The 14,260-nt window shown below is 37.8% G+C and overlaps 1 protein-coding gene across 4 annotated transcripts in view; it reads right to left on the bottom strand.

The window, feature by feature from the left end:
- Window positions 1–22: 22 nt before the first annotated feature.
- The window catches only part of LMO3 (LIM domain only 3), a 63,664-nt gene continuing 49,426 nt past the window's right edge, over window positions 23–14,260 (bottom strand). For all 4 annotated transcript variants that reach the window (XM_065849995.2, XM_065850030.2, XM_065850020.2 and 1 more), the window contains 2 exons: window positions 13,314–13,439; window positions 23–4,292 (listed from right to left, as the gene is read on the bottom strand). In XM_065849995.2, coding sequence (XP_065706067.2) covers window positions 4,187–4,292; window positions 13,314–13,439 — 232 coding nt within the window. In that variant the 3' untranslated portion in view covers window positions 23–4,186. The remainder of the gene's footprint in view (window positions 4,293–13,313; window positions 13,440–14,260) is intronic.

Here is a 14,260-nt window from a genome sequence, read left to right on the forward strand (position 1 = left end):
GCTTTATTGAAACCACAACATCTCCAATGCCATAGGAGTTTTTTATTCATTAAACAACAAATAGCTAAATTGATAATTTAGTCTGACAACAGCAGCACAGTGGAAGCTTTCAGAAGAATCAGCTAAATGTATAAAATTATACCCAGCAATCACTACAGACCTTCATTTTTGACAAGATTTGTTCTAGGTACAGATGACTGTAAACTACCTACTGCTGAGAAAATTATAAGAAGCTGCTGTATATTACGTTGAAAAAAGCCTTTGAAGTACTTTGTCTGTACAGGCAAAACCTTGCCACGGTCCCTGTTTGTTTCATTTCCCCACAGTCTCTCTTCTCACTGACCACTTTTCACATCATTTTATACGTGGACAATTAGGAACATTTGAGGGGTTGCTGGATGATTTTTCTTTATTTGCATTACATGAGCATAAATTCGGGCATTTTGGGAGGGTAGGAAGAGGCAAGAAGGTGTGCTTAAAAAAAAACAACACAGAGAATATTTCAAGTAAGATAAAAATACAATTATGAAGCAGATCAACTTTTAGCCCTGGTCATTGTTTCTGCAGAATCCAGGCAGTCTTGATTCATCACCAGTCGTGGCAGATAACAGAAACAGCAGGCTATGGTTGGCAGAGGAGCCTTCTACAGTTGAAAATCAAGGTTTAGTAGTTTGCACTTTTCCATGTGGCTTAAAAAACAGTAATCCAATAATAATATATTTTTTAAAATTATTGTTGTTATTGTTTTTATCTGGTTAAACTTAGAAATTTGTACAGAGAGAGAGAAGATATGCTAAAGACAGGAGATACAAGCGGAAGCATTCCTGCCTGGCAAATGAACATACACAGAGCAATGGAGAAGGAAACCTCTAAGGTAGGTAACTAAAAGCAACCCAAAGGAATGGTCTAGGCCTCTGTCAAAAGATCAATAAAGTGGCCCGGCAGATAATCTCTCAATATTGTCTTATGATATTATACTTTATTGGAGTTGTGAATGTTTCCATTAAATATTTCAACTCCAAGTTACTATTTTAACAGCCAGACAAGATGGAAGTTCGAAATACAGGCAAATGTGTAATTGATCTTTGACCTACCTCAAATCTAAGTTTATACTGTATCTTCTACATACAAAATTTAGGTATGCATGTGAGCAAGATATATGAGCTTAAAGTGCTCAAAGCAATGCCATGCCCATTACAGCACTTCAAACAAGCATGTGATTTCTTTATCCTTACATCAATTAAGGTTGATAGAATGGTGAGACTATTTATTTTTCCTCCATAGCAGGACCACCCTCCTCTTCCCCATTTTGAGCATATGTCACAAAACACACATATGCACATATGAGTAACACAGCATGTAACAATGAGCCACTCTTTTCCCATTCCACTCTACTCCATAAAGATCTGAGCAGTGGCACTTAGTGGTAATGAGTGCTTTAGCATTTACAGAACTATTAGTGTGTAGTTGCCTCTATCCTCAGCAAAGCCTTCCAGAAGCTTAGCTGGTTTTGGTGCTCTCCTACCTCAGGTCTGTGGTTATCTGCTGTACATATGAATGCTCTGCTTCTCCCAAAATGTCCTAATGCTACTAGTGTAATAACTTTTGCATGCACAGCTCTTGGTTTTCTTAAGAGCCAAAAATGCTTTACAAAAGCAGTGTATGCATTAGCCCCATTTGGCAGATGGGGCAACTGAGGCACAGAGAAGTTGAGTGACTTGCCCAAGCTTACAGCAAGTCAAAGACAGAAGCAAGGTCCCTACTTTCCCATTCCCCATCCCTATTTCAGAACCAGGGATTTCCATCCAGTCTGTAGTTTGCTAGTGGAAAGCAGAAGAGAGATCCTTCTGGTTTCTAACTGAAAGACACACAGAAACTGGAGGAGAAAATTGAATTTGGATCAAAATAAGATTACATGATTCCTTCCTGGCCATCCTCACCTTCATGGAAAGGACAACTTGTTTATTGCACTTGAAGTAGATCTGGAAGAGCCTAATAGTACCTCTGACATCAACTGCTTTGTTATCCCAAAGACACTAAGGGACTGTGGAAGGGAGTGGAACTGAAACTTGTACTCCAGGTTAGGAAGATGTTCCACAAAACAAGGCTAAAGTTCAGTTGGAAAAGTATGTAGAGCTATTTCTTCCAATTAACAAAAACAGCCTGAGGAATCGTTGCATTTCTTACTGGTCCTGTAAGAGTCAAAGTCAAATTTTGTGAGCCATGCTTATTTTTAAAAGGGTTCACAGCCAGAAACAAAACCACACTGTAACAATAGTTATTTGAACTAAATACCCATTTCTAAATCAAGCCACTGTGCAGTGTACTCCAAACCATACACTCGAGGAATTACCTCATGGCATTACAAAGTTTCTTTCCCCATCCCCAGGAAAAACATGTTGAAACTGTTGAACGGGACAGAAGGACAGGAAAGGACAGCACTCAACTTGAGTAGAGGTGGACATTCTCAACCTAAATAAAAACAAGAGCTCAGCTTCACAGCAACATAGGGTATAACGGTATAGTGGTTTTCTCTTTTCTTTCTTTTTTCTTTTTTCCTTTTTTTTTTTTTTTAAATGCAGGCTGCTTTCCCGGTGAGCTAGGTTAGGCAAAGAGAAAAGAATTAAATGTGCATCTAACAACTTTTTAAACATTCATCCTGTTTTCCTTTGCCAAACACCTGTAAGCTCTGTCAGGGGCATGAGCACTTAGGGACATCCTGCTGATGCAATCGCTTCATGGCTTTAAAAACAGAGGTCCATCTCTCCTAGAAAATGGACTGATTGCCAACAGTAGCTGGCAGCAGTGACTCCACCTCTGTCAAAAGGATTTTAATTGCCAATATTGATGGGACAATCTGTAGGATGTTGTCATGGACAGCAAAGTACCTTTGCAGTCGTGTGTTGTAGCTCTCACTTTCTGTATTGGTATTTCAAAATTTTGTCCCATCTACATCAGCACTTAAATTACCTCACTGAGGTGGGTAATTAATAATCAGTCACTCTCTTATTGTCAGCTCAGGGTCATTTCCTTAAGGTAAACAGACCCTTAGAGGGGGCTGTTTACAGTGCCTTCTAGTTTCACTTCTTTTCTGGGGTTTGTAGAGGACACAGCCCCAGAAAACTTTAGGGTTAAGCCCTGATTAAAAAAAAGAAAGAAAAAAAGGAAGGAGAGAGAGAGCCCTCAGATTTCAAGAAATGTTAAAAATGTATATAAACCGAAGTTCTCTCCCTTCTCCTCCCCCCCAAAATTAAATGGTTTCAGAAAAATAACATTTTTAAAAAATATATAAAAAATAAGATACCCAGAAGCACTGGTTTGAATTAGGGCTTAATTTCCAGCTCAATTAAAAATCAAGTCCAGGCATTTTGAATGCCTATGGGGCACAAAAGCAGCACCCAAAATCATTAACTTTTGCACCTTTTATAATATATCCCAAACTGGTCAGATTTTTTTTTTTCCAAAATTTTGTAGTAAAATAAAAGTGCTCTTTGAGAAAAATCTATGCAATTAAACAGCAGATGCTTAACCCCTGAAAAATAGAGGCTTATAACAGAAGTGCTGATAGACCCTTTACCATAGCATCATTAGCAGCAGGTGCTGCTAGAGTTATTAGTTTTCTAAATAGTTTTAATGTAAACAGTATTCTTAAGCTCTAAGTGTAGCATAATGGTTGGGATTTGCTCTTTAATTATTTTTACTAGAAAGATACAGCTCATTTAAAATAGCTGGTAGATACAGAAAGCATAAATATACAGTAAGTTTAGACACTGATTGTACTAAATGCAACAATACAAAGAAGCAAACAGGAACACAAATGGTAACACAATAAAACTGTATTACATTTGTGCTTCAAATATTACAATACATTATATACAATAGTCCAAAGTAAACATCTCATGCCAAATGACACAAAAAGAGACAAAAAAACCAACCAAACAAAAAACCCCAAGAGCAAGCAAGAAGAATCCAGCTGTATGTACAGTACCTTTTTAATTAACATTCATCTCTGAACTGGAGCAATTTTCACTACATACAGGTGCAGTCCGCCTTTTATTTCACGCAACCATTCTGTCTCCCTATATCTATGCTATTCAGTAGGTTCCTGTGTCATTTCTTATATACACGTTGACGAAAAAAGATAAAAGAACATAGTGCTTTGTATTCTTAATGATGTGGCATCAGATCAGCGAACCTGGGGTGCGTAACCTTCTTTCATTAAACCCTCCTCATAGTCTGTCTGGCACAGAATCATGTTGTTCTTCAGGAAAAATTTGTCCCCAACGCAAAATCTGAAATTACAATAATAAGGGGGAAAAAACAAAACAAACAAACCACAGTTTCAGGATGAATTATGTGATAGGCTCTTACACGTAAGGATTGCACAACAAGTGTTCAGCATTTTGTTGTACCGACCGCACGGCTCACACCTCTGCTGCCTGTCGCAGCGCATGCTGATACGTGTGCACATATACGAAAGCTCAGCGGAGGAATTGCTCCGGTATCAGAATTAATCCTGTGCTTTCAAAAAAACCCAGTGCATTCAAGCGCTTTTGCTCCCCCAGCCAAAGACTTCATTCAAAGCCCACTGAAGACTGTGGGAGTCTTGGATCAGGTCACTAGCACACAGATAAAACAGAATAAATATCCCAGGCTACTGAGTTGAGTGAAAAGTAAATGTCCTGCTTTTACACAAATCAGAAAGAAAACAAAGTGATTGCATGCAGTGGGAAGCTCATCTGATGTATGCTACATTTGTCTCGTGCAGACGTACCAGTAAGAATTTCTTGTTATATTCTCATTGAATATTTTACTAGGACTAATTTAAACTGGTGGTTCTGAAAATAATTTCTAATATACACATAACTTTGCCTATATTGTGGTGCAAACCAGAGACACACAGGTATGCAGAGAAACCTTTTTTCTTCTTTTACTGTAGAAGCTGACTATAAATTGAGTTACTCAGCTCTCTCTTGTGGTATAACTATACCTACCTTGTTATACTATTATATGGATCGGAATGATGTGATTGCTATAAAATGCTACTGAGTTATTTAATCTGATTTTTTTTCTGGTTAATAGGAAAATCACATAACATTAATGCTTCTGGCTGGCTTCAAACTTCCAGAGAAGTAGGATTTCCCAGCTAAAGCAGTTTGCTTGTATATAAGAAGGCTCTTCACTGACACCCTTTTCAACCCTTCCCCCCACCAAAGCCAATCTTCTTGAAGATACTTAGGGAGCAAGTGAATGGGGCCAATGCAAAGAAAAGGAGTTTCCCTAGTGACTGCCTTGGCAGGGTTACTTGCCTTTGTTTATAGTGAACTCTTCAGCTATAAAATATATTGGGAGGCACTGCTCACATTATTCCAATTAAAATGAAAGAAAGTAACCTAAATGAACCCCTTAACACTGATGTGAATAAATGAAACCAGTTTCTACCAGCTAATTATGGATCTCACTACATAAAGTATTGTTTAATGTGTAATGGATCATAATGTCCTTTTTTGTATAATTTCCAAATGGTGACATCTTGGACACAATTAGGGTCAGATATAAATGCTAGTGCTGTTTACGGTAGATTTAACAACAGAGTAGCTATGGGAGTAGTTGTATATGTATTTAATTGTAACAATTTAACCTTCAAATAGCGATGCCTGCTGTAGTTGACCCAGTAAAACTACGTAAATGACACAGGTTGACCTGCCTGACCCCTGATAGTGGTCTATCTTTATCAGATAGTCAGTTTCTAATGATATTCAAGCAGAAATCTCGGTGAATTGTCACAGATTAAATTCTGTATTGAAAGCAGTCCTTTAATGTTTTGTGAAGTTGGAGGTTTAAATGAGTAGCAGTTGGACTGATTTACATTTGTGAAGATTGGAATGCTAGACAAACAGTGAACACATTTATTTTCCAACTGGGTAGCTTTGGAAATTTATCCTTATGCTAGCTAAATAGATAGAGGGAAAATAGTGTAATAAAAAAGTGGATTGAAAAGAATTAGCTCTGCTCTTAAAGGAAAATTGGTTTGTTTATTTGTGGACTTTTTTTTTTTTTTCTCTATAGGATTACTGCCTGCTAATGATCATGATTGAAAATAGAGATTATGGAATGATCCCAAAATCTTTAAGTTGTTTATGGTCAAGACTCTTTTATAGAATTTACAGATTCCTGCTCTGTTTCCCAACCCAATCCTGGTGTATTAGGCTACTAACAAAAGAAAAGTATTTTTAGCAGGTATGTTGAAACGCAGAATACTGAAGCAAAGATGTTCTTCGTCGGTTTCTCTAGCTTACACCTTTTGTGTTTTTGTCCATTGACAGCAATGCTCACAAAAATTATTTTGTGCATTTTACCAGATTAGGCAAAGGAGTCTTAAATAGTGCTAACATGGGAAAGTGTTTGTCCCAAAGAAGTCACATAAAAAAAAAAAATTCCTTATTAGTTTCTCTTAAATGAACATACGGATTAACATGAACTAAAGCAGGGGAAGCTAGGTACTGTGACAAGTCAGTCACTCCATTACAGTTTGCCCAAGAATTACCGATGGGGTTTGAGCAGGAGACATCTGTCCCACAGTGCCCACCACATCAGGGGGTTATCGCGCAGCAGGGCGGCTCTGCCGGCGGGTCAGGCACCAGCGGGAGACACAACCACCTCTGCTAGCCCAGCAGAAAGCACCGACTCCGAACTCTGTTATTCAGCTATGTACTCCTTTGTGTTCCAACGTAACACAGAGTTTAGCGGACTAATTTGTTTAAAATATTTAGTAAACGAAAAATAGGCTCCTGAAGTGCAATTCCCTTGCGCAGCAATACTTTCACATGTGACTTCTTCCAATGTTGCTTGCATCAAAATGCAGGCTGAAGGATTTTGTTTCTCAGCCCTCAGAGAAGTGCCAAGGTTTGATTTAAACTACACCAGCTACATGAAGGAGTCAGGATGCCTTTCCCAATAAAATGTGTCAATTCCTCTTGCTTTTGCTATGTTAATATGTCGAGCCAGAAATGCTCTACCTATGTCTACATGGCATTTGACAGTTTTATGCATGAGTGGCTTTAAACATACACAATTCCACAAATCATTTACCTTCCAAGTGTACAGCTGTCTTGCAGAGAGGCTGCCAGTGCCCTGTCTAGACACGCTTGGCTCTGTGATAACCTGTGGGGTGAGAGTCTGTCTGCATGGTAAGATCCCCCCTGTGTTCATCTGGGGCTGCAACTGCACGCTGGGGGTCATTCCCTGTGCCCTGGTGGAAACCTGTTACTTGTGATACTTATGGTTCAAATTCAATTCTGCAACCATTTTCATATTGTGCTAATTCAGTGACTGAAACACATTGGCAAACACTGACAATGTGGCTTGCATGTGACCCTAGGCATTAAATCTGTGAATTATGCACACATTAGGTGACAAATAGGTAAGCACCAGGTGAAAAACATAAATGTGGCATGCTAGCTCCCAAGTACGAGACAAGGCAAGTAGAGGGATGAAGTATGACAAATTCAGTACATCCACACTCTCAGACTTATTTGACTCTCAAATCAGATTTGGCCTCTTCTGAAGTAAAAGATCTAAATCATGCAACTACTTCAGGTTGGTTTTGCACATTCCAGGATTTACACCTGGCTCAGCTTTAAAACAGAAATGGTAAATTCAAGCCTAGCTTTCCACCTCTGGTAAGTGTTTTCGGCTTTTTTGTTTGTTAGGTTGGTTGGTTGTTTTTGTTTGTTTGATTGTTTTTTAATGGAAATGGCACAGTATGTAAATCAAGGCACAATTTGGGTGTGCATATCAAATGGAGTCAAGGAGCATATTGAGATGCCACTGCGTTAGGAGTATATAATGAGGTAAGACTACTACTCTTCTAGCAGGCAGATGGTATAGTCTTCTGCCTTCCTTAAAACCCTCACCCAATTTATTTAATAGGCATGCAAGATGAACAGGAAAAAACATACAATAGGTTCCATTAACATGCCAGATTGGATGTACCACCATGAATTGACAATACTACTTTTAACACAACTGTGACATCAGTAAAATGACCATTATAATTGACCTACATCCTAGAACTCCTGTCATATTTTACAATGGCTAAAGTAAGGCCATTTATATTACAAAATTACCTCTGTTATCGCCTTGTTTGGAAGGGGAAGGTGTGCCTAGACACATCACAAGAAGTATAAAACTTCAGTTTTGAGAAATAGCTATTTCATTGTTCAGAACAGATCCCACTGCTGTCTGTTACATTTTCTGATGTACAGAATGTGTGTCAAAGTACTGAAGACTTCTTAAGAAAGTGAGAGAAATATTGCTGTGAACAAAGATGGCTGTGTGTGAAGTGCCTCCTTTGGTAATGTCAGATTTTTGTTGTTGTAGAATGAAACAAAAATCTGGAAGCATTTAATTGATTTCCTCTAGGATAAAGAAAGCTGACTTACTACACTCATATCCTTCCCCTCTGCTTTGTGCACCCAGTGATGTAACTTGTCCTCTGCTTTTCCTCCTTTCCCGTTTTTTAACCTCCTTTGAATTTCCAGTAAAACTCAAATTAATGTTCATCTATATCTATCACTAAGAGAACAAAGCCACTCTTTTACACCACAGTTCATCAGTCCACACCTATGGCTTACTAATTCTAGAGCTCTGTCAAAACGTCCATTTATTGTCAAAAGCTGGAAAGTGGTAGCTGTGCCTGGGTTTGTATAATTTTACCAGAACGATGTAGTATATATGCACACAGAATCCATGGTTCAACTTACAATGACAAACCTCAACTTGGTGTGCTTTTCGTTCACTATTTTTTTAAGTAGGTATAGAAAATGTACTAATTTTTATTCTAAGTTTAGAAACACTCAATTGAAATAAACAGTATTCAGGTCTTCAGAATTTATAAAATGACCACTCACGCAAAAATCTAATGTTGGTGTTTGAAATAAGGATGACATTCCCTCCCCCCTTGCTTGACAGAGAACAAAGGCAGCATTGTGTGGGCATTTTACAGTTTATACTAGAGGTAAGTGTTTACAGCTACATCAGGACAGCAATTTGAATGAGTATGTAACCATTTCATTCCAGTTTCCATTAAAATAAAGGCTATTTTGGATAGAAGGATAGAACAGTGGATTTAAACACCCCTCAGTGACAGCAGATGGGGATTTTAAACCATATCCTGAGCTGACTTCAGACAGTGGAGAGAAAATATCACAGAAGTATAGAACAAGCTGCTAAAGCAGCCGACAGCGAGTGAAAGGAAGGACACGGAAACTCTGGAAAGTGGGAAAGCTGAAGGCAGACTGACATGATCACTGTAGTCAAAAGTGTCAAGCAAAGATACAGCTGAGCCCACTTGCAAGATTTTCCACTCCATTTTGCTAGTCACACACATGCAACCTGACAAAGTGTGAAAGGCAGTGTCTGTTTACAAGTTTATTTTTCCAGTGGTTACAATTTTTTTCCTTTGAATTTTCTGCAGAAATTAACTATTTTGAGGCTACTGACAATGTGAGGTGAAGTGCTTCTGAGGAGAAGTTTAATGTGTTTACAGACTCACAACATTAAGATGACTTGTCACTAAGCTCTGTGGGTATTTAGTAGATGGAAAACTTCAAATTAGGAGTAAGCTGGACAGAGACATGAAAGATAAGGGGATGCTTAAAACCTTTAGGCTAGGAGCAGAGCTTAATATTTACAAAATCCCGACAGCTTTAAGCATCAGTATCAAGAAAAAAATGGGGAAAATATGTCAAAGACAGGCTGGATGAAGCAATTAGATCCTAGAGCTGAATAGCTTTACGAAAGGGAAAATATAAGACAGTGCTTATTTGACACCAGGAGACCAGGCTTAGTGGCTCAGGAGATGTCTTCCAGTCCTGTCTGTAGTCCATCTTCCTAGAATACCATATATGACAAAAAGTTGTTTTCTTCTTACTCTGAAAATGTAGCCTTCAGGAGGCCACTAAAATGGGACAGGCACATTATGAGTTAGTTCAGAGATGGAGATTATGGTCTGAACGAAAGTCCCCTGAAATCAAGGGGGTCCACACTGAGACTAGAACTGGATGCTGAGTTGTAGATACTAAAAAATAATAAAGCAATGAAGTTGTACATAAAAGCAGAAAAATCACCAAATCTTTCACAAAAATTACTAGGCAAAAACAGGCGGGCCTTTCTCTAACTGGGCCAGGATCAACTATTTTAAAGGGTAGGAAGATGAGGGTCATGCAATAGCAAGCCCAAAGGCTGCCCCAAGGATTAGTGTGATATGAATTAATATAATTATTAGGTAGCATGGAAGGAAGAAGGGACTGGAAGGAGCAACCAGGCACAGAACATCAGAAGAAATTCAGTGTTGGCAAAGACAAAGTAATGTGAGCTGAAGAAACAATTTAGTGTACTCATGAACACTGCATATATTCTGTTAGGAGAAAAAACCTAAATCGTAGATGATAACTGAAAATCTGAAATATGGAACCAAATATACTCCAGGTATGTTGCATTTTTATTGGTAAAAAGAATGACCCAAAGGATTTAAAGTTTATTGGAGGAAGATAATGTGAAGGTGGAGCCTGAGGTCAAACATAAAGGTCTTGCAATAGCTGTTGAGCCTTGTTACCTCTGTTAGTGATTTTTGGATATCAGTGATGTGTTTGTAAATAAAAATATTCTCTTCAATAAATGAGTTCCACGTTAGGGATAGTGGTTGAAGTTAAAGGAAAGAGCAAATCTAAAAAAACTCAATAACATCATTTTGCATACAAACAGGTAGCATGGAATAGAGAGAAAATTAAACTGCTATCTTATAAACTTATCCTCACTCAGAATCTGCTCTTTGGTTTTGATTAACTTAACTAGAGGAAGAAAAAAGAATCCTGAGAAGGGCAACAGAAATTATTAATGGCATGGTGACTGACAAGATTAATAAGTTTAAAAGAAAGGAGGTTTCACAGCAGATACAAAAAACCTTTCAAAACTGGGGATGGGTCAGGTGTCTAGCATTTCTGGGTTTTATTGTTATACAAGTAATGAAAAACAAAAAAATTAAATATATTTATTAACGAGAGAATGTAGTCAGTGGATGCTTTGTCACAGAAACCACATAAGAGCTATGCTGGAGCACCCATGAAATAGGATTTATTATAAAAAACACGAAAATTAATTCTTCAGAGTGCCACTAGCCACAAATTTTGAGGAAGAAAAGTATCCTGTAGACAGTCTGTTTTATTAGGCTCCATGAGAACTATTGCGATATAATTGGGATTAGGGACACTTGAGAATTTCTGAAATTCTCTGAAACTTCTGGAACTGCTCCCTGTTTTGACTAGATGAACTAGATTGTGTATCAGGTAAATCTATTATTTTGTTCCCAGCCTAAGCCTCGTCTAAGACTATTTCAGGAACCTTTTGTACAAACTACATGCAAAGTAATAATCAAGTAAAGGTCTAGATTGAAGGCTCAGGAATGACAAAGCTAAGAATTATTAAATACCCCAGGAAAGCTCCAATTCAGAAGTGCCTAACAGCACTTTTCCAGGGGCATCAGTGGCCCTAGGGCACCGTATGATGTATGTTAGCTGCAAAGTGAAATTGTACATTAGTTCATACTTGTAATGGTAAAAAAGGAATATTAAAAGTAATCACAAGAGCTTCATTTTTTGTGGTGGGAGAAAAAGAAAGTTCACTTCTGCATCTCCAAGAGTGCTGTGATGAAAATCTTTTGCACTCAGGGTAACAAACGTCTGCTTTGCTTGACTGATGAAGATTAGCTGACTTCTTACATTAAAGAAGTTTGTCTTGTACGGGCTGAAGTGACAAGACAATAACTAAGTGCTAATTGTGCATAACCAACACTAAAGATATGCAGACCCATTATGGCATGTAATAAATGAAGCGAACAACAGAAATATATTAGGCGCTTTAATAATGATACTAGAACCGTGGTTTGAAAAAAACAGGGATGTGAAGGGTTTAAGAAAGGAAACCTGGGAATGTGCGTGTGTCTTACTTAAGTAAGTACTAAGGGAGGCTCTGCCTTACTCAGAATATAGCCTCTTAGTTCTGTGGCAAGACAAAATTGATATAGGACTTTAAATAGCATTAGAACCTATAATTACTTTGCATTATTATATAGTTTAAGCAGTGGTTATTACTTGCCTGGTATTTTAATTTCCCATGCAACATGATGAAAAAGGTCAATTTGGCTTTTTTTAAAGAGCGTAATTGTAGTGTGCTACACTTATTAGCAGCTGTACATTTTATGGTTCTTTAGGGATGTTTGATTTTTAAATGACTACAGTGTTACAAAATAATACACTGTAGGACAAGGTGAGTTAGCAAAGCTTATTTAGGGCTGTATCTAACTTTGTCGTGTCAGACTATTATCATCCTAATCTTTTGTTACTTCCCTAGGAATGTACATCTTGTGTTTCTTCCCACCTGAAAATGAAAAAAAAATACGAATGCTATAAAACTCTAAATAGGACCATGTAATAACTGAAAAATAAATGAAAATAATAGGTATATTAAGGAGCAGACATAACTGGTTCTCTCATTTCCTAGACCTCATAGAAGTCACTGGCAAAGTTGCTACCAGCTGTTGTGGAGTCATAAATGGATCTCCTGGAGAAATCTCTGACAGGATTTGGTCACCATTCTGAGCATAGCTGCTATGAGTTTTGCTGTATTCACCTCTGAAAAATCCAGTTGTTACAATTTTACCATTTTTGACATTCGTCCTGCAACTGTACCATATGTGTGACGCTTCAGAACAAAGTGTCATGTTTGGATCCTTGGGATTTTTCTAACCTACAGTTAGGATGTGAAAATAGAAACAGGGCATAAGAAGTCCAATGCTGCTCCAGAGAAAATGGTGGGAATATCATCATTTAAATCTAAATGGTTACAGTTCTGGCAACAGGAAGAAACTACACGTGCTTTAAAAGAAATACATGTGATAAAAATGAAGAATTCAAGTGAAATCAGCGTAATAATGACAAATGATAGTGCTATGCTCTTCTGCAGAAAGGGATCTCAAAGTCCTTTATAAATATTAATTAATGAAAGTTGACAGTCTTTTGAAGGAGAGGAAGTAACCTTATTCGTGTTTATTGATGGGGGATTTGAGGCACAAAAAGTTTTCTGGCCAAGGTCATGAAAGATGTTCTATATCAGCCCCAGGAAAAGTATCCAGATCTTACTTTCAGTCTTGGGTTTCCACTACTGGTAGATATTTCCTCTTCATTTGAATGTATGCCCACACCGTTGCCGAATTAGCACTTAGCTTATGGAACATACCCAAGAAATTCTCTTACCTCTGATTGCAAAGTTGACATGCAAAACAGTCCAGGTGATAAACATTGTCCTTAGCTCTCATCACCATCTCAAAAGCAGGTATGAGCTTACTGCAGGCAGCACAGTTTCCTGTAACGCCAAATAACCTGGAGATACAGAAAGAAATATATTCCTGAAGATGCTTAACTGAAAAGAAAATCACACTTTCTTTTTTATCCGTTTTGTTTCCTTTTTTTTTTTTTTTTTTCCCCTCAGCAGTTGCCCGGCCTTTTCTTGACTTCCCAGCACACCTCCCTTTGGAAAGGCTGGTCTTCCGTGGCCCAAGTCTGCTCAATTTACAATACAAAGGCATAGCCCTTTTTGCCAGAGAGAGCTTTATGAAGCAGTGACAGACTAATATTGCACCTATTGTGATGATTTTTTTTTCCTGCAGGTTATACTGACCTTTCTTGATAAAAGAAACACCTTGTTAACTAAACAAAGAAATAGTAAACACACCAGGGCTGTTACATAATTGCGCAGGCAGAGGTCAAGCTGTTTGCATACGTGGGAAGAGTCTTCTGCTTGGATTGTGCGGTGCAGACGAGAGCCACATAACCTTGGCTTTTGGTGCTATTTATTATTAAAACACACTTTAGCTAGAAAAGAAATAACACTTGAAAAAGCCAATATTCTTCGCATTTTTGACATCTAGTGCTAAAAGCTTTACCACTATTATTAAAAGAACATTTTATGAACAAGTCATTTAAATCGTCAGAAAGCATTAGCGGTTCATGCACCTTACAACCCTATACCATAGTTATTGCTATGATTATGTTATTCAGGTAGCGCATTAAAGTAAATGAGGCTATAAACTATATATAGTCACATCAGGAGTAGAAGTATAAAATACTGTAAGAACAATATGAAACGCTGTTTTTGCCAGACATGCATATATATTTTTTAAAAATTCTCTTTGTTAAAGATT

The sequence above is a fragment of the Patagioenas fasciata genome, chromosome 1 (genome assembly GCF_037038585.1).
Source record: "Patagioenas fasciata isolate bPatFas1 chromosome 1, bPatFas1.hap1, whole genome shotgun sequence".
NCBI classification, from domain to species: Eukaryota; Metazoa; Chordata; class Aves; order Columbiformes; family Columbidae; genus Patagioenas; species Patagioenas fasciata.